A 20770-nucleotide genomic window follows, 5' to 3' on the forward strand; every position below is an offset into this window, starting at 1 on the left:
CAAGAACAGAGCCCCAGAGAATTCCAGGTGATCCCTGTGTCCCGCGCAGACTTCTCCCCGGCAGCCTGGCCTCGGCTCAGGACCCCCCCCCCCCCGTCATTGCCAGGAGCTTCAGTTCCTGAGCCCAGCCCAACAACCATGAGAAAGATAAGAGAACAACATCCTTACTCTAGGGAGGACTGCACTTGGCAGGGAGTAGGGGTCCGGGGAGCAAGGTTTAGTGACCACGTAGCTGAGGGGGAGCAGCGTTTGCCACCCCAAAATATGCCTTTTGGGATATCGATTATTTTAAGCTGGTTATTTTTAAGGAACACAAACCTCAGGGAAAAAAAACTTCCCCTGACTGCCTACAAGAATTTAGATATAGGACCTGCTCCAGGAAGGGAGCCATCATCATAGATGACTAGAGTTTAACATGAACTAGTGTGGTAAACAGGAAGGAACCCAGCAAGGCCCACCTGGTCAAAGTCCTGTGTGTGCCCTTGTTAAAGATGGCCCAGCACACACTTATTTACCAACGTTTGCTTTCCCATCTCCATGGCATAGAAGCCTAACCGCCTGATCTGTCCCTACGTGCCATACATTATACTTCTAGAAGCCCCGTATGTAAAGTGTAATAAATGTGGTTATTTTCTCCTGTAAGTCTGTCTCATGTTAACTTGATTAGACCAGCCAGAAGAACTTAGAAGGATAGAAGGGAAGTTATCCTTTCTCTCTCACGTAGACGCTGAGTAGAAGGCACTGGCATCAGGCCTGGGTTGGTTAAAATTCCAGCTCAGCCACCGGTAGTCATGTGACCTCAAATGAGCAAATAACCTAACAACCTCGGTTTCATCATCTGCAAAATGGGCACAATAATTACCTTGCAGAATTATAAAGATTTAGAAAGTAGAACTGGAGAGTGCTGGTTCAATAGTAAATGCTATTGCTATCACTATTTTCCCATGCCCAGACCTCCCTAGAATGCCTGCAGGTCTCTCCTCTCAGCTCAGATAAGAGCAGTCATAATTTGCCTGCACTACTGTGATAACGAACGCAAGTTAATATGTTACCCAGGCAGTCACGGGTTAATGTCCCTGTTGACAAGGGCCTCTGGGAAAACGCCTTAATTCCCAGGACTGAATCTATTAGATGGCAAGCAGCAAGTCCTGTGGGTGAATGAGGAGGTGGGTCTCTCCCTTCCTCTGGGATCTCACAGCAGAAGGAACACAGAACGTTCCGAGCAGAAAGAGGTCAGGGGTGGCTGCCCGTTCCAACGGAGGTTGGAGCCCAGGGGCTTTGTCTATGGCCCTGCTGATGTCGCTTGTACCTTTCCTGTCCTGTCCTGGGGATAACAGGTGAGGGGTCCAGTTCTTTCAGCGCTGAGGGATGGGGGAGGACCAGCATGCAGGCTGTGTGTCCGTCTGCAACTTCCCGTCCCTGCTTTAGAGCCTCTAGTCATCCAGTTAAAATTCACTTAGGTGAGGCCGGGAGAAGCTGCCGTGGCTCCTGGCACATAATAGCTGATTAATACATGTTGGTGGAACTAAACTGCATGCAGGACATAAAATTGATGGGAGGGAAGGGGTTTTTGTGAACTAGGTCCAGAAGCAGGCAGGCTGTGGGTGGGCACCACCCCAGGATCAAGTGCCAGAGTGGATGGGGGCTCCGCCCTTCCGGGTGTGCCGCTGTTGAAACTTGGCAGCCACCCCAGGTTCCTCCCTGCTCCCACTCCTGCCCGCCTCCTGTTGCCTCTGCCTCCTCCCAAACCCCACTGAACCTCCTCTGCCTTTTTCGTTGTCCTCCTCTGGACGACCATTCTTTCCAGCCCACACATGGCAACATCCGAACTGAAAGGCTAGCCTGCAGTCTTGCCCTCTTCCAGCCGGTTGCACAAAGGACCTCACAGTGATATTTCTGAAACCAGAGAGAGGATGATCCTTCTCCCTGCTTAAATACTCCCTGTGGCTCCCCAGTGCCCACAGGACAAAGGTGCAATTCTCCAAAGTGACAGGAAAGTCCCGTGAGATCCCCATGGCCTTGCTTTCCTCTGCAGCTTCGTTTCTCACCCACTGCTCGGCACTTGTCAGGCTGACCTGTCCACTCCTGGAAAGTGCCAAGCAACCTCCATCTTCTAGGGTTTTGTACACTTATGTCTCCCTCAAGGTGGAATTTAGCGTTGTCACCCACACAGACACACGCACATCCTTGTTTCCTCCTGCTTAATTTGGTTAATTTTTAGTTCTCAAGCCTCACGTTAGACACCACCACTACTGGAAAGCTGTCACCGACCTCCGCCCCGCCCCGCCCCCCACCAAGACTGGCCTAGGTCCCCCTCTCTGCCCTTACAGTTCCCTTCTGGCAGGAGTCAGGGTCACGCAGACATGTGTCTTCTCCTGCAGCGGGGTCCAATGTGCTTCCCCAGCCCTGGCCGCAGCAGTGGAGGCCCTGCCCGCCCCCTGGGTCACAGCCATGTCAGCGTATCCCGGAACTCAGCAGTGACAGTGGCGACCTCCAGAAGCGCACCTTCCTTTCCTGCCCAGGCCGAGGGAGCGGATGTTCAAGAGCAGGGGTGTCCAAACTTTTTTCAATGGTTTTCACCAAGGGCCCTATGCGGTAAAATACACAAACAGCCGGGCCACTCACTCGAGGTGAAGTACGTATTGCCTCACCTGGTTTATTTAAGTAAAGTAAATATATTTTTGGAATTTGCTGCGGGCCAATTAACAATGGATCGTGGGCCGCAGTTGGCCCGCGGGCTGCAGTTTGGACACCCCTGTTCTAGAGACTCGGCCTTACCTCCTCCCCTCCCCTGTCCAGCCACTCCAACCATCCCAGTAAACACCTAACCTTCTAGATCAAATCACTTTTGTTCAAATATCTCAAGTGGTTCCTGTTCCTGTACTGAACTCTGGCTGATACAACTATCACTACCCTTATTGTACAGATGAGGAAACTGAGGCACAGCCACACAGCCAATGAGTGGCAGAGCCAGGCTCTGAGCCCAAGTCTCTCTGAGCCCAGAGCCCACGACCCCTCTTGCCTCGGGGAATATGTGACGTGTGCCAGGTGTGGGAGGAGGCTCAGCGGGCCTTCAGGCCACGGGCTGGGCTGACCCCATGGCAGGTCCTGAGCAGGTTCCCAAGGTGTCTGCCCCTTCCTGAGAAGCACAAGCAGCTCAGGTGCCTGGCGACTGCCCCAGAGGCTGGGGCTGAACCAGATGGGACATGTGGGGCAGGAGGCAGCTGAGTCAGCCCAGCGGTCTGGGTACCACGTCAGTAGCTTCCATGGCTGGACCCGAGTTTGCCAGGCCAGGTCGGCAGTGTTTGGAGAAACACTTCAGTGATCAGTGCAGAGTCAGAAAGAGGCAGTTGGTGAGGTGGCAGTGTCACCAGGCCCGAGGGTCAGGAGGTCAACCTGGGTGGCACCACCTTGGTGAACTAACCGTGGTGTGGTCTTGTTGGTGTCTCAGGGTGGTATGGAGCCTGGGAGCCTGACGGACCTGAGAGGCTGACGTACACACCAGAATTCATGGGTACAGCGTGGCTGGCACTCAGGTTGGAATGTTGCTGCCCAGCCGCTGAGCGTATCCTTTCCTATTTGGCAGCTGAAGGTAAGGGAGGCCAAAGGATTGTCCAGTGGGGAGCAGAGAAAACCAAAAGAGTTGTTTGATACCTCGAGTATGTAAAGGACCCCAGTCTTCTGCTGACTGCATCTGAGGGCACTGAACACAGCAGCTGGTGCTCCCGTCCCCCTCAGTCATTCATACATTCATTCGTTCATTCAGTCTTTTATATATTCAGCAAATGAGTGCTATCACATAACAAGCATATTCAGATAACTCCCTGCCTCACAGAGCTTATATCCTAGGGGAGAACACATTTTCCTGAGTTTCCTTGTTGCTTAGTCCCCCTTTCAAAATACCGCCATTCAGCAAGTGAACACCATTTTCTTTGCAATAACTTGAAGTGTGCTGGTTGCCTAAGCGAGACTTCGGGTGTGCTGCAGGGTTCCCCCGGCCTGTCATGAGGACTTCCATTCCAAGATATCGGAGGGAACTCAGACATTAATTCTCACTGCCATCCGTCTGCCAGCAGAAGTCCAGCAAAACATAGGAAGGGGGGAGGGGGTCTGGTAACAGGAGTAGAACAGAGGCTTTTCATTCATTTCTCCGAGGTTGGCTCACAGGCCTCTCCTCTAGGCTTCTCCTCTGTCAGGCCCCTCATCAGACCTGGGCTTGGGAAACGCTCTGTCCTCACGTCCTTGAAGTTTGGCTTCGGGGATTCTTAGGGCCCTCATGACTCTGTTGTAAGCGTTGATCTCTTTTTATGGTGTCAACAGACTGAGAGTTTCTTGAAAACAGAGACCAGACTTCGTTCATCTTTTTATCTTCCTGGCACAGACTCTCTGTCTAGCCCATGCTTGCCAGTGAGTTCTGCTGCGGTCCCACACAGCTCTCTCTGGATGCTCTTCTCTAGGAGAAATGTAGCCTTTTCTTTCTCTGCCCCGTTCAAATGTCACCTCCTGCAGAAGCTTCCCAAAGTCAAAAGGAACCTCTCACTGTACGTGTTGTTCCTTCATCTCAAGCAGCTCACAGTCCAGTAGGGGTTTAGAAAAGCAAACACAGGAGTACAATCCACTGCAGTTCTAGGAAAAACTGTGAAAGACTTTAAAATGGGCAAAGGATTGCTGGGTGTCCTCTCCCTGCAGGAATGCTGTGTGCTACCTGATTCTGTAGGGATCTGTGTTGTGTTTTGCCGGGTGGTTGTATAACTGCGGAGATGGATGTTCATGTGTGGAGGGCTGACGAGGGTGCAGATGTTTCCTGTCTGATGTGTGATGCAGATTGTTTGTCTTCGCGGAGAGTCAAAGGAATTTTAGCCAGTAGCGGGAATAAACCTCCGGAAATGAAATTCTCATTTGGAACAGTTGTAAAATCTGCCTGGGTCCTACATTAATTGATGAGTTACATAAATGTGTTCATTTTACCTATATGAGAGTCATGATTTTATTACCACTTGGAAAGTTACCCTTTAAGTGGTGGGAGCTGTCTGTCAGAGGCAGTGTTAATACTGAGCATTCTGTGTCCGGTACTATGCTGAGGGTTTTATAGCTGTTGTCTTATTTAAGTCTGATGAAACCCTGTATGGTGTTCTATTACTAGTTCCATTTTACAGATGTAGAAACTGAGGCCTAGTGGTTAACTTGCCTAAAGACGCAGTAAGTACCTCTCTGAAATTTATACCCAGCGATCTGGGATTTGACACAAAGGTATAAGGGCAATCAGAACAAATTGGGGAATCAGGGAAGGTTTCCTGTAAGAGGACACATGAACCGAGTTTCAAAGGATGAATAGGAGTTGGTGTGGAGAAAGGAGGAAGGGGTTTCCAGGCCCAAGTTCCCTGTAGAAGGCAGAGGTCTGAAACAAAGTCCCGCACGTGAGGAACTAAGAAATTCAGTTGGGCCGGAGAGCAGGACGTGGGCTGAGGACTGGCAAGAGATAAGCCTGAGGTATAAGGAGCTGATCCAAAGGGCACGGGGGTCACGCAAAGGAGTTCGGACTTGGTCCTCCAAGTATAGGATTTTAGAGAGAGGAGTGACATGATTAGATGAGTTTTATTAGTGTTATCTTTATTGCTTTTATTAAAGTTATAAAAGGAGCTGAGAGATTTGGTTTTCTTAGAGAAATCATTTTGGCGGCAGGATTGAGGCAGGATTGGAGGTGGTGAGAGCAGAGGTAGGGAGGCTGTTAGAAACCAAGCCTATGGCAGGGAAACAGCAGGGGATGGAAAGGAAAAACAGCAGTAGAATCTACACGTTTGGGCAACTGATGAAATACCTGGGTACATGGGCAAAGGCGGGGGCACAGGTGGAAGTTCAGGAGCCCTCCAAGTGCCTAGCTCAGAAAAAGCTCCTGCTGCAGGCTGTTCTTGCTCATTCGTAGCATTTGAGAAACATCACTACTTGGAATTTAAAGGAAAAGGGTTGTTATCAAAAAGTGTCTCCGGCTCCCATTCTGAAAAGCATATAAAAAGCACAAAAGTACTCAGGCCCTTTTCTTTGGCCTTAAAAGAAAAAAAAAATGAGAAAGGAAAAGAGATAAACCGCAGTGACAACAACCATTATAAACCTCTCGATAATCAGGCACATGCAGATTGTCAGCACACCAGGTGATTTTTTAAATCCCAGCCCAGTTCCCCTCTTGGCTTCTTAATGACTGCTGGGCGCTTCCTCTTGGGACCTGGCCAGAGTAAGCTCAGGAAATGCAAACTTTTAATTCTGGAATCGGTAAAGCATATTAGGAAAAGAAATCCACAAGTGAAGAAATCACGCTATGAATTCCAAAGCCAAGGAAAAGGATTGTAAGATTGTGAATTTGTTGGGGATAGGACCATTTTACTCATTTTGGTGCAGTACCCTAGTGGCGGTCGTTAATCACCCTTCCAGATTACCCAGGATTCAGCCTCTTCCGCTCTTGTGTATTTCCAACTCCCATCCACTGTACCCTTCAGCTCTAGCCACTGAACTGTCTGCAGTCTTGCTGTGCTCTTCTGACAGCAGGGGAGGTGGCCTGCTAGGATGAAGGCCCAGCTAAAGGGTTAGTATTTTTCATTATCTCCCTTCCCCCAGGATTTTGCAGGAATCAGATGACAGAATATACTTGAAGGGCCTCTGTAAACTCTCACGAGCTATACAAATATTACCAGCTCTTTTTTGTTCTGCTTCATGATTTAACTGATACTTGCTATTCTGCATTGCAGAATATTCAAGCAGATTCAGATTTAACTTTGAAAACTATTCTGTGCTCGATGTACTACTACTATGCAGTCAACAGTATGCGGTGTCCTTTCACTTAATCCTCACAAGTTTTATTATGTTTATTTCACCAGAGGTTCAGAGAAATGAACTTGCTCAATGTATTTCTGGTTCTTCTTAGGCCTTCCGGTGGGTTATGTGAAGTTCTTCACAGCACTCACTACGTCTTCCCCACTAGCCTAGAAGCTGTGGGTGCCAGGAACTAGATTCTGTTCCCTGTCACATCCCGTCCAGCAAGCAGTCAGGCAGGTGGAAGATGCTCCTAACATTCGGTTTAAGTGAATGAACTAATGAGGGCTGATCTTACATCCATTGCTTTATTGTGAAGACTGCTGTTTTCCGTATAACTTGCTGTTCACTGTCTGCCTTCCCCTGCCAGATTGTAAGATGCATGGTGTTAAAAAAAAAAACAAAATGCAACCACATAAATGTGAAGATCCAATTGGCTTTATTGAGGGATTCGTGAATCTGACAGCATCCCATGTAGCAACGGAAAGGGTGCTCAGATGAGTTGTACAAAATGGAAGGTTTTCTAAGCACAGAGGGTGGGAATGAGAAGCTCAGAGTGGATTTCAGGCAAGGACACCTCTTAGGGGAAGACAGGGGTCTTATCAGGCAGATTACTCCACAAACATTGATCAGGAAATTCCTGACTGATTGGGTTAAAATTCCACTTCTGGCAGAGGCCGAAACTGCAGTTAGGTTACTTATTAAGTTTTGGTTTGGTGATGGGGCTTAACAAAAGCGACGCCAGTTTGGCTTGTCTGTGTTTTTTAACAATGGGAAGACATACTGAGTGTCTTTCTCAAAGCCTAGGAATAATGCTTAGCACCTAGGAAGGGCCAGGCAAATGCTTCTGGGTAAATAAACAAATGATAGCTGGGCAGACAAGCAAATACTCCTCCTGTATTTTGTGATGTCCATGTATTTTTTTCTGATGCTGACTTCTGTTTAAGACGACGGTACCACTGACTTGGGGAACTGCTGAGCGCTCTGGCTTCCTGAGTTAAATATTCACTTGCAGCTGAATGATGAAATCATAACTTGAGACCATTGTGCTCTGTGCTCTTCCACGTCACATTCACTTCCTTTTCATCAGATGCAACTCTTGAAGCAGGAAAAAATAACCCACTTGTAATGATCATCAGCTTCGCTTTCTAGATCCGATGGACTGTTTTTCCCTCTGTGAACTAGTAGTATGCGTTACCTGAAATGTTTTTAGTGTAAAAGTAACCATCACATTAATAAAAATTTACAGTGAGGGAAAAATAATAGAAAAAAGTCACCTCGAATTTTACTACGCTCACAAAATGATTAGCGTTATTTGTGTGTCCTTTTCAGATGTGTATATACACTATGCATATGTATAGACATACATCATGGTAGTTGGTGTTCTGCTTTTTCATTTAACATTGTACCATGTCTTTCTCTTAAGAACTTCATACCATCCATTTAAGTAGTTACTGATACACACACATTGTAGGATTTTTCAAATAAACGGATAATTTCAAAGACAGTTTATAATTTTCTTATATAAATTCCAAACATGGAATTCTTAGGAAAAAGATGTGAACTCATGGTCCTTGACAAAGATTATGAAATTGGTTTGCCAATGTGAAGCCAATTTATTCAGCCACCAACTGATGATAATTTATAATTTAAATCATGTTATCGATGTAGTAGAGAAAATAGAAACCTTATCAGTCTTTCAAGTTAAGGACATTACTAGGGAAAAAGAACTTTAGTCGCCATCGGTTACTAGTTATATTGCTTCTCTTTTAGAATCACAGATACTGGGGGGGAAGTTTATCTGCTAGTTGGGCATGTCTTCCCTGGGGAGGCAGTGTACGTTGGAGAGAACAAGGGCTTTGGGACTGAAGGAGCGGAACATATATGCACCAACCTTGTGAGTTGTTAGTTTCACCCATTCATTTACCAAAGAAACTGCTGCATTTACAAGACGAAAGGAGGATCTGATCAAAAAGGAAAATTTGATCATTCAGCTAATATTCTTCAAGAGTCATTCGCACACTATCCTCTCCAAGTAAGGCTCCATCTTGGAAATTAGAAGGGCTCATTTTGCCCCCAAGTATTACTTTTCTTTGATTTTTTAAAAAATAGTCAGATGCTTGCACTTATTAAGCCCTTGCTTAACATGAGATGTCACTTATCAGCTAACCTTCATGACAACCCCTGGGAGGTTGGCGCTAACTATTAACACCTCCCAGAAGAAGAAACCCTGAGGTTTAGGGAGGTTGAGTAACTTGTTTGAGGTTCACACAGCCTCTGTTTGAACCTCGGCAGCCTCTGTTGTTAAGCAGCCAGGAGCAGGCTGATCCCTTTGGTAGCTATCCCAGCCTCCAGGAGCAAGGCAGAGTAACTGTCAGTAAACAGTAAGTAAATCAACTGCTGTTCCACTGAGACATTCTACCAATTACTCTGATTTGAATGCTTTTGTCACTATGGCCTCGGCTGAATGGAGGAAGGATGACTGGATCTAAAAATAAAGCTAGAACATTTTAGGAGCGATGTGCTTGAAACTCCCTTAGATGCTTCTAAACTCTGAAGCAACGTGGCTTAATTGCTCACTTTTGGGCAAGTCAGACAAGCTTGGGCTATCACTTCCTGTCAGGTATTGAAAGAATACCTATCATTAATCTCTTTCTTCATGTCTTCTAGGCAAGTGTCTGCCCTGATTATTAAAACAAGCCATGTTGCAAAGATGGAAATTTACTGGTAACCTTTCCTCATCTTTCCAACCAAAAGGGGGTTGGGGGGAGGAGACACACCTGATTATTAAGTTTATTACACTGTGTCCCATTTGCTAGGGAAGGTAAAACCCAGATATTTAGATTTTTCAGACAAACCACTACCCAGTTTGTCAATCTGAAATTCAATACATTAAAACACTGGCTCATACAAAAATATTAAATGGCTTTTAACAATATTTTTTCCTATTTAAAATACAGGATTAATATTGACATATATATCTATGGTACAAACATAAAATAGTAAGTTCAGGCAACCCAGGAATCCAGGTTATTCATCAATGTGATTAATTCAGGGATAAAATACCTCTCTGAATTTTCCATAATTTCCTCTAGCAAGTCAGGGTCGTCCTTTCCTGAATACTTTTTGTAGAAATTATTCATTTATCTTGGCTACTTAAGATAATTCCTCAGTAGACTTGACTATAACATGATAATACCAGTCTCATTTGGTACCAGGACCATTGGCAGTTTCTAGCCTATCCGTCCTTAAATGATTTTCCAGTTTTGACTTGGACTGTTTCAGCGTACACTCTTGAACCGTATACTCAAGCCCTTTTGGGCACCAGAACTGTTTACGAGCTGTGTATGTTCTCTCTGTGACTTACAGAGGGTGTGGGTTCGAGAAAAACAAAGATAGGCAGGTACTCTATGCATACATGTTTTCCCAAAGCAGTCACCGAAACTGTGAACTGAAATAAAACTCAGTCCTCACATGGAATAAGGGACAAGACTGGATTAGAAAGCCTAGGTGCTTCCATTGTTGAGCACAGCATGGCAACACAGAGGATTAGCTGATTGTTAAGGAGGAGGAGATGGCAGAGTAGGCCGGCGTTGGGTTTTAGTGTTGGCTCTGTTACCAACATTGATCTTGAATAAATCCCTCATGCCTGTATCTTCAGTTGGACTGGATGATAAAAGGTTTAGCTCCAGTTTTGAGCCAGTTTTTAACCCTTGCTTCTGAATACAGCAACTTCGGAACCCTTCCTTCTAACAGGTGGTGGTTACTCTGCACCATAAACCCCTCACTTTACCAACAAGATTCAGTTAATGAACAAAGACCAAGCAAGGGATTATGTGTGGATGGAGCTCAGCAATTGGGATGCGGGGAAACTGAGCCTGTACATAGCTCTATTTAGTTCTTTTCCCCATCATTCCTTACATGCCCTCACTGATGGTGATTGTCGTTTTTACAGAAGGGGAAAGAAGCACATAAAGGTTATGAACTCGGGTCCATGGAAAATGGCAGAGTCCAAACCGGAGCCAGCCTGCCAACAGTCTCAGCAGGCTTCTCCTGTAAACGCCTCGTCCATCTGCCATGACACTCAGGCATGGGAAGGGACTTTTCATTGTGTCCTTATGATTAACTGCTCTGGATGCTTTCAGAGAGGTTGTTTCAAAATTCCCCTCTTGCTTGCCTTAAAGAAGAGGAAAGGGGAAAAAATCAAATTAAAATAAGGCACGTACACAAAGCCCAAAGCACATAAGCTGAATGATTAAATTTAATATTAGCAAAGGTCAAATTAAATCTTAATAATAAAAATGAACACAGTAATATTTTTCTCAAATAAAACATCTGGAGGAAGAAACATTTCTTCAAAAAAAAAAAATTTATTTGGAAAAGCCAGCCTCTTACAAGGTTTTTAATCTATACTTTCACTCTGTCAATTACAATAATATTTTAAAATACATTGAATATATAATTCATTGAATGTCTATCATTATTCTGCCTCAATTTAAAAGATAGTAGGTAAAAAAATATTAGTTTTCATTCTGGTCCATCTTCCCTCCTATCCTTATACTAAATGCATTTCTCTACTTTTCAGGTTAAGTGAAAGGGGTCACAAAGTTTTTAGGTTTGTCTGGAGAGTAAGAATGTGTCCAATAATTCTAATTTTCTTCAATACCTTCTGGAGGAAAAAGAAAAGCAGTTTATTGAACTAAAAATACTTAGCAACTTCCCTCCCAATCTTATCCTTACAGGTTTGCCTGGGGCCAAATCTCTCTGGCTCTCTGTAATTAGCAAACATTTGAACAAAAACAAAAAGAAAACAAACAAAAAAACGAAACACACAAAGATTGAATATCTCACACAGCTCTAAGCTACACACAGATATAAATGGAACTTCTATGAATCAAAGGGGAAAAAAAATTCCAGGAAAAACAACAACAAAACAATTCCGAGTCTCACAGTTTAACTGAGGTTTTAGTAAAACCTAAGCTGAATTCAGCTGCTGTTTGAAATATGTCTGCATTTAATTAGATATGTTATCTTTACCAAGGAGGCACAAATATATAGTTTTGTATATTTTAATACTAACTTTTACACTGAAAAAAATAATACTAAGTGATCTCAAAAGGGGCAACGATCTATAACCACTCAAAATGTGTCTGTAAAAAGGGGTGCAAAAAATAGTAATTTAATGAAATCAACTCTCAAGAACTTAGCTTCTAATAACCATCCTAAGAAAAGATACCCGAGGGGTGTTGATGACTACAACATGTCTGGAACAGCCAAGAGTTTCCAAAATTTTATGCCTTACGTTTCCTAAATATATAGCAAGCAGGCACATATGCCAGGCAACTATCGATGCAAGGGAAATATTTTAGTCAAGATTTTATAAAATCCCCAACTTTCAACCAATATTTCTATCCATAAATCGTTCAGTGATCATGTCTGATATTGTATTACAAATAACAGGGAAGCAAGATTAATATTAAATTTTAGATTTGCATCAAACAAGTTATTTTTCCTTGTAACGGAACACTTAAAATAGATGAATTCAGCAGAATGGTTTAAAAAGTTAAGGCTCCCTAAAGATTCTAAAGACTAAAACTTAAGGCACATATTACAATCTTCATGACACTGTTAAAAGCTAAGATTTAAAAAAAAAAAAAAAATACCCGACTTCCTTTCCTCACTCTTTGCCAACCATTCCATCTCCAAAGGATATGGTATTTTTAATTCAGGCTACTGGTAAGGAGTGAAACACAAATTCCATGAAGGAACGCCTGGGAGGATTTCCACACAAATGTCCACTATTCGCATTGAGCACCACTGGGAGACAGATCACAGGCCAGTAGAACATTTTCAGATATCATGGGTCGCAAGCTGCTCCATTTACCCTTCGGCCCGACGTGTTCAGACTGGACTCTCCTCCTCTTGGGGGCCTCCTGCTAAGTCTTTCTGCTCTGGAGCGTCTGCTGCGTAGGTAACTTCTTTTGGCTTCTCAAAATCTACACAGGTCTCCTCCTCTTTACTTTCTTTTTTCTGCTGCCTCTCTGCTTTCTGTTCTTTTTCCACAAGTCGGTAATTGATGCCCATGCCAACGAAGAGATAGATGCCCGCGACAATCAGAACCCCGCCACAGGCCCAGTATGTGTACTTGTAGTCTCCGTACATGTCATTGAGACGACCTGAAAAAACAAACATCGAAACAGTTATGTGCATAAAAATAAACAAGGATAGCCTTTCCCAAATAAAGCGGAAGGATCCACTCAGAAAGATACCAAGCGAATCCTCCAATAGACCACAAATAACAATTAGTTTTAAAAGGAACTGCTAAAAATGACCTGAATTTTTGTTTATGGTGTCATACTTGATTTTGGATGGCCTTGCATACTGTTATTTTCAGCAACTTGAAAATAATGAAATCTTGGCAAATTTGAATTGGGAAAATACCTAGAGATATTAGAAATATTATAAATATCTAGAGATATTAGAAATATTATAAATACCTATAATCAATTTTCTCAATACACAGTGGAAAAAAATTGTTGCTCGAAAGGTTTAGGAGTCTTGCCCAAGGCCACAGAGCTAATTCCAGTCTCCCAGGCCCGTGCTCTTTCTCTGACATCAGCATTTTCCAAAGAGCGATCCTGTGAACACTCATTTAGGCTAAAAAGTTACCAACAGCAATCAATTCCTGTGCTCCATTCTGAGTGCTTAATCCTCACAACAGGCAGATTCTATCATCATTCCCATTGTATACTGCAGGAACCTTGAGTGACTTGCCCAAGGTCACACAGCTAGTCAGTGACAAGCTAATATATAGTATGTATAATATAAAAAGTGAAATAACATATGTATAGTTTATGAAATATGTATAAGATAATAATAGCAAGTGAACTAGGTTGACTTTGAACCCAGAAAGCCTGACTAGGAAGCCTGTGCCCGTAACCACTGTGCTACCAGAAGCTCCCTAATGTTTCCAAAGTCAGATTATCTTGGGAAATGGCGTATCTTCTATTAAAGACTTTATGAGATCTGGTAATAAACTTATATCTTGGTGTTTCCAAACTGTTTTCTTCTTTACTGTTGTTATAGTAAAATTTATTAGCATCTCATCAAATTGTATCTCAAGGAATAAACTTTGGAAAACCCCATTCTACACCTACGAAGGACTTAATATAACCAATTCAAATATGAGTCCATGTGGTTTTCTAACTCGGGGCATCATTCACTCAGCAGTCTTGACTGAGCCTCTACATACACCAGAGGAGTCTGCTAGGCCCTGAGGAGAAGGGTGAGCAAAGGAAATAATAGCTACAGATTAGTGGAAAAGAGGGATGGTAGTCACATAATTACACCAACTGTGGTAAGTGCTATGAGGAAGGTTTGAAGGCCGAAAATAGGGCTTTGTGACAAGTAAATAGGGTCAGGAAGGCTTTGTGACAGGTAAGCTAAGACTTACAGGAGGCTAGGAATTCTCTGGAGAAAGGGGGTGGGGAAAGGATCCAGGCAGCACAGCAGGTGCAGAGGCAGCTGGTGGGAGGAGGGCCAGGCTGCTGGAGCAGAGAGCACAAGGTGAGCGTCAAGAAATGCGGGGACACAAAGGTCACTGCAGGCCACACTGGGGAATTTGATCTTCAGCCTAAGAACAATGGGAAGCAGCTGGGAGTTCTAATCAGCTGAAACGACAGATCGACAGATCGCATTTGCAAGGATAAACAGATTGAAGGCTGGCTAGAGTGGACACAGGTAGACCAGTTAGGAGGCTAATGGAGCAGCCCAGACAGCAGATAGGAACTATGGATAAGGAGGTATTGTGTTGGCGAAAGTGGTAGATTGGAAAGAGATTCAGGAAGTAAAAACTGACAGGCCTTGGCAACTCATTTGGGTATCAAATGAGGAAGACAGCTTTATCAAGTCAGCTGAAGGTCTTCTTTTATGTATCTTTACTCACTTCCTAAATCATACTTTCAAAAGTATGAGTCACATCCAGAAGGAGAGCTATTTTCCCACTATGTATTATCTATTGAGCTATTAATTTAAAAGATTTAAGAACTAGTTCCAAAATTATATACTCACTTACTAGCTGTGTGATTTAAGGCAAATTATTTCACCTTTGAAAGCCTCTATTTCTTCACATATAAAGTGGGAACTCTAAGAGTCCCTCCCTGCCTCAGACTTGTGAGATACAAGACGATACAGAAAACGGTTAGGACGGTCCCTGGTACACTAGGAGCTTACATGGTAGCTATTATTATTATTACTACTACTACTGTAATTATTACTACTGAAATAAACTCCATTATTAACATGCCAATTACCACCAGTGCTTTAGAGGTGGGGTCTATTTTACATGTTTTTGTACAATAAGCATGTAAGTTTTACAAAGAAAAAACATTTTAAGAAACAATGCCATTAGTAAATTATTTCACTCCCCTGACAGCCTGATGGTTCAATTTAATTCAGTTCTGTATTTGAGCACTTATGCTATGGCAAGCCTTGTGCCAGCACTGAGGGTAGAGAAATGAGAAAGACTTGCTCTCTACCATCAAGAAGCTCACCGGTTTCTGTTTTCTATCACCTTCCCAATCTTCTAAGCACGTTTTATGTTAACCGAAGCATGGATGTGAGACATACTATACCTAAAAGTGGTGGCCCCAGGAGGACAGGGCAGCATTCCACAATGGTCACCAATCCCACAGCACTGGAGAACTTCTGGGGTCCAACGAGGTCCATCAGTGTTTCAAACAATACCGAGCTGAGCCACCCAAATGCAAACCCGAAGAATCCCGCATAAATACAGAACTCAGTATAGCTGGACGACAAAGGTGCTAGCAGGTGACACACTCCATTTGCAGTAACAGCGGCAGCAAAGAAATACTGAATTCGAGGTCTTATCCGATTTGTGTTGGCTACAAGTCCCATAGAAGGTCTGGCTACCATGTCAACAAAAGCCAGAATGGAAAGAAGGAAGGCAGACTTCTCACTAGAGTAATGCCGACTCTTGCCATAACTACTAAGAAAGACCAAAGGAGCAAATAATCCAAAAAACATGATCACGTTTCCAGAGAGGTACAGCAAAAAGCCTCTGTGAGTGAACAGGGACAAGTCCAGAAATTTATTAATTGTTTGGAAGACTGATGGTTTCTCCTTTATGGGGTTTCCTCCGATAAGATCTGTATTTGCATCACCTGCCACTACTTTTGCATCAGATTTTCCAACGTCGTGAAAGGTCTGTTTAGACCTGTCTTTCTCTGCGTTGGTTGCTGAGGGCCCTATCGGTCGCATCAGGGCTCCGGCCACGCAACAGTTTAGTAGGATCGCCCCGAGAATTAGGAAGCTTCCTCTCCAGCCATAGATACCGAAGAAAGCCTGATTGAGGGGGGCTAGGGTAGAGAGGAACACAGGGCTGCCTGCCATGGCCAATCCATTTGCCAACGGCCGTTTCTTGTAGAAGTACTTGCCAATCATGGTCAGAGCTGGATTCAAGTTGAAGGCAAGACCAAGACCTGGGGAGGAGGGGAAGAAACCAAATACTGTAATAAATGTCGGAAATATCTAGAACCACTTAACCGGACAAATTAAAATAAAGGTATAAATAATGGAAAGGAGACAAAAATCCCCATTATTAGAGGACATATTGTATAGGGGTGTAAAGTGTGAGCTCTAAAAACCAGACCAGTGAGTTCAAATACCAGCATCACAGCATCACACAGGCTTGTGTGATGTCAGACATGTTGACCTGCCCGTTTCCTGATCTGTAAAACGGGCCCACAGCTCTGCTGTGCCTAAAGCCCTTAGAACAGTGCCTGGCATGTAGTAAACACTCAATAAATATCATGCATTTTTTTTATTGTTTATAGTATTTAAAGGTGAATAACTGCCTATTTTTCAAATCTCTCAAAATCGCCTTCTCTGGATCACTATAATCATAGAAGAGCATTCAGTAGACAATCATCAAATAGAGGAAAAACGGTTTTACAATAGAAAATGCAACACAGAATTTTCCTTTTACAATAGTACAAAAAACTAAAAAGTGTACAATTTATAATGACTACAATTGTGTAACTTTACTGAAAGGTTGGAGAATTAAAAATGACACGCACACACGTTTTTGGATAATAAAACACACTGATAAGATGTCAGTTCTCCCCAAATGAATGCACTAATTTAATGTGATTCCAATGAAAATGTCAGGGTATTTCATTGTGGAGATGAGCTAGAATGGCTAAAACATACTTAGAGAACACATGGAGTTGACCAGGAAGTTTTTGGTGGTGCAGGAGGAGTGGGACTAACCATAACAGATATTTAAATGGACTTATAAATAAAAGCTACTATTATTAGAATAGTGTGGCTCTGACTCTGGAATACGGAAATCTACATGGATCAGTGGAAGTGGACAGAAAGTGCAGGAACATACCTCAAATATATATAATCATTTAATGTAAGATAAAAGTGACATTTTAAATTACTGAAGGAAAAAAAGGAAGAACAAACAAAGAAAAATTACTGTCGAAAGAATTATTCAATAAATAGTGCTAGTATAATATTCAAATAACTTCTAGATGTTCTCCTTCTCCTTGGGCCCCTCTGCCTCCCTACCATTTATGTTTAAGATATTCACAGAGGCTTCAACCGATTGAAACCAGAGCAGTCACACCCCTATTTCAAACGTAAGGGCTTTCTATTCATAACCTTTACCCTGGCCCTTGCCTCCCTCCCTGACCTCATTCCAGACCATCCGCCCCCGCGCTAAGCCTGCTGCCCTCCTCCCCCTCGATTTTCACACAGCTAGTTGCCTGTTGTTGCTCAGATCTCTGTTAAGATCTTCTCTTCAGTGAGCCCTCACCTTCACTGACTACTCAGTCCTTCCCCGTCAGAATACGGTTCTGAGGCTTTGTCTAGTATTTATCACTACCTGATATTTTTCTTATTTATTCATATATTTGAGCAATACTGGGTGTCTCCTCCCGTGAAAGAGTGTGCCTTTGCCCAATGTGTCACTCTGTCCTCACAGCACCTAGAACAGTGCCTGACGTGACATGGTCGTTGCTCAATTAATATTTGAAGAATGAATAAAAGAACAAATAAACTAGCTACGTGGGAACAGAGTTGTAGTTCTTTCTTCACAGTTTATGTCAAATGTTTTCATCCATCCAGAAGTCTTAAATATAAAAAAGGCATATTTTAAAAAGTAGGCAAATATTTTCATAATCTTGGAGTGCAGAACACCTTTCTAAGAATAACATAAAAGAAATCATAGACTGAGAATTTTGAATACCTGAAAACTGTAGACACTTAAAGAGGGAACAAAGTGGGAAAATGGTAAATTTAAAAAAATTTTCTCAAAATTCAACAGCAAAAAATTTGTTGAGCTCTTTTGGTCTTGGCCAAATGATGAAGGGAACGTCATCATTCGGAAAGTGTCGCAGTAAGACGCACCGGTTATTCTGCAGCCGTGGCTCTAACACCTACCACCTTAAGAAGTCTACTTGTGACAAATATGGCTAGCGTGAGGTACTTGTCATATTCATAGAGACCGGAAGTAGGAGGGTGTTTGCCTGGGGTTGTGGGGGATGGGAGGAGGCGGAGTGTATGTAGTGGGTAGAGTTTCAGTTTTGCAAGATGAAAAGTGGCCTAGGGAAAAAAAAGTGTTCTAGAGATGGATAGTGGTGATATTTGCACAACTACGTGAGTGTATGTAACACCACTGAACTGAACACTTAAAAATGTTTAACAAGGTAAATTTTAGGTGTATTTTAGCACAATTAAATATTGAAAAAAAATTAATTTGGAAGAATAACTCATGTAAAAGGATAATTTAACATATAAAGTTATTATACATTATTCTTAAATCAATAAACAAAAGTAGCTCTTTTTGTTTAAAAAACCCAAGTACACTGCCACAAACATATAAAAACATTTACTTTCCTAATAATCGAAGAGATACAAATTAAAACCAGGAGATAACTGTTCATCAGTTTAATTGGCAGTGATTAAAAAACATAATATCCCATTATTGTCAAGGGTATATTTTCTCTCATATATAGTGGTAGAACTAAATATAACCTTTATGGAAGGGAAGTTAACTTACATGTATTTAAAAAACGCAGCAGTTTCACTTTTACAAATCTATTCTGAGAAAAATATTCATGTTCACAAAGGACTATTAACATAATACTATTTTACTAATAGTGGAAAAACAAAAAACCCTAAATATCTAATAAATATCTAAGAGACTAGTCAAATAAGATTATGGTGTGTGTGTGTTCGATGGAATAGAGATTAAAAAATGTTTTCTATCAGAATATTTAATGACATGGAAAGATGTTCATGATCTATTAAGTGAAAAGAACTGGCTATAAAACATTATACATAATCTGACCCTTTTTTGTTCTAATGAAAGGTTATATACGCATAGAATGAAGTTTGGAAGGATATATTTCAGAATGTTAATAGTCATTCTATGGATTGTGAAGTTATGAGTAGTCTTTGTTATACTCATCAGAAGTTCATTATCTTAATTTGGCTATTAAAGAGGGGGAGGGATTATTAAGAGGATTCTTTATCACTTAGAAATATGTGGACATTCTATCAGATAATTCCCTTTTTTTTTTTTTTTTAAGGAGGGTGCAGCTCAGTGGCCCATGTGGGGATTGAACCGACAACCTTGGTGTTACTAGCACCACGCTCTAACCAACTGAGCTAACCGGCCCCCCTCAGATAATTCCCTCTTTATGTTTAACACTCTCTCCTGCTTCAATAGAAGCCTATTCCCCTTGAGAGGAAGAGGTAATGAGAACAATAAGCAGCAACCACCTTTACAACACGTTGCCAGACACATTTTATCCACCACCACTGACTATTCTTGGGACAAGGGATGCAATCATCTCTTTCAGTTCATTCATTCATCCATTCATTCATTCAACAAACAATGACCACATACTGTATCACAGAAATTTCTTTAAAAGTTTGTTCCTGGTACCCTTATAATGTATTTACAGCTCTTCAAAATGATAATCAAGTTAATTTCTATAAGGAAGGAATTTCACTCAAGAGTTCTGAAAGACGAACACAAATAGCCAGCAATAAATTAGTGCTGGAAAATGAATCAACAGCCACTCACCTCCAATGACTCCAATACAAAAGTAAAGTTGTTGTACACTCTTACAGAAAGAAGCTGCAACCAAGCCACTGCCTGACAAGAGGCCACCAACAATCATGACTGGACGACTGCCGTATTTATTCACCAGGACACTGCTGATAGGACCTAAGAGACAACCAGAATTTAGTGGTACAGAGGAAAGGAACCTACCCCTCACATCTACACAAGGCATTAATGACACTAAATAACAAGTCCTACAAAATAACCAGATACAACAAAAAGCAATGCTTTTTGAATACTGCTTTTGGTAATTATTTCATACTCATAGGTACGTGTACTGGAAAATAGAGGCTAAAAAACATTAATTGCGTATCTTTTATATCTAGAAATACTAGATGGGATTTTACTAAAATATGAAAGACTAGTCTACCCTTAATCTTTCTCTTATAAGGCAGACTGCCTGAAAATGTCTCGGTAATGGATATTCACAGGCTTCTTGATTCATCTAGGATATGGTCAACCTATATTTAGTAAGTTCTGTTTTAATTTTTGGACAGGCACACTCATATGACGAGATGATTTTAGAGCATTATTTACATATTATCATAATTGTGGTTTGTGTCATATTTTTTAAAAAGTAAAAAGACAACACATAATTATTTTTTCCAAGTTTAAGTAGTTTTGCAATTAGGACATCTAAATTTAAAACAAAACAAAACTGTTTCCAATTACATTTGGAAATCTCAGGTACTGAATTGAATAAGTCTTTCAGAGTTAACCTGGTTCCATGCCTATATTATACTATTTTGTGGTAGCAATACTGTGAAACAATGTTTGCAGGAAAAGGTTAAGTCAGAGAATGGTCAA

General features: G+C 42.2%; 1 protein-coding gene, 1 long non-coding RNA gene and 1 other non-coding gene across 4 annotated transcripts in view; 1 reads left to right on the forward strand and 2 right to left on the reverse strand.

Moving 5' to 3' along the window:
* Window positions 1-1131: 1131 nt before the first annotated feature.
* LOC117014891 (uncharacterized) lies at window positions 1132-20093 on the forward strand. Its single transcript, XR_004421637.1, has 3 exons — window positions 1132-1337; window positions 3452-3592; window positions 19972-20093. It is a non-coding gene; the product is annotated as an uncharacterized LOC117014891 (long non-coding RNA).
* The window catches only part of SLC16A1 (solute carrier family 16 member 1), a 30583-nt gene continuing 20860 nt past the window's right edge, over window positions 11048-20770 (reverse strand). The window contains exons 3-5 of one of the 2 annotated variants that reach the window (XM_033093174.1): window positions 19925-20068; window positions 15438-16304; window positions 11048-12980 (exon numbers count right to left, since the gene is read on the reverse strand). In XM_033093174.1, coding sequence (XP_032949065.1) covers window positions 12706-12980; window positions 15438-16304; window positions 19925-20068 — 1286 coding nt within the window. In that variant the 3' untranslated portion in view covers window positions 11048-12705. Of the gene's footprint in view, window positions 12981-15432; window positions 16305-19924; window positions 20069-20770 lie in introns of both variants that reach the window. The other variant, XM_033093175.1, reaches the window with a different exon arrangement.
* On the reverse strand, window positions 19440-19513 carry TRNAT-AGU (transfer RNA threonine (anticodon AGU)). The gene has a single exon. It is a non-coding gene; the product is annotated as a tRNA-Thr (tRNA).

This window comes from Rhinolophus ferrumequinum, chromosome 22, assembly GCF_004115265.2.
Source record: "Rhinolophus ferrumequinum isolate MPI-CBG mRhiFer1 chromosome 22, mRhiFer1_v1.p, whole genome shotgun sequence".
Taxonomy (NCBI): Eukaryota; Metazoa; Chordata; class Mammalia; order Chiroptera; family Rhinolophidae; genus Rhinolophus; species Rhinolophus ferrumequinum.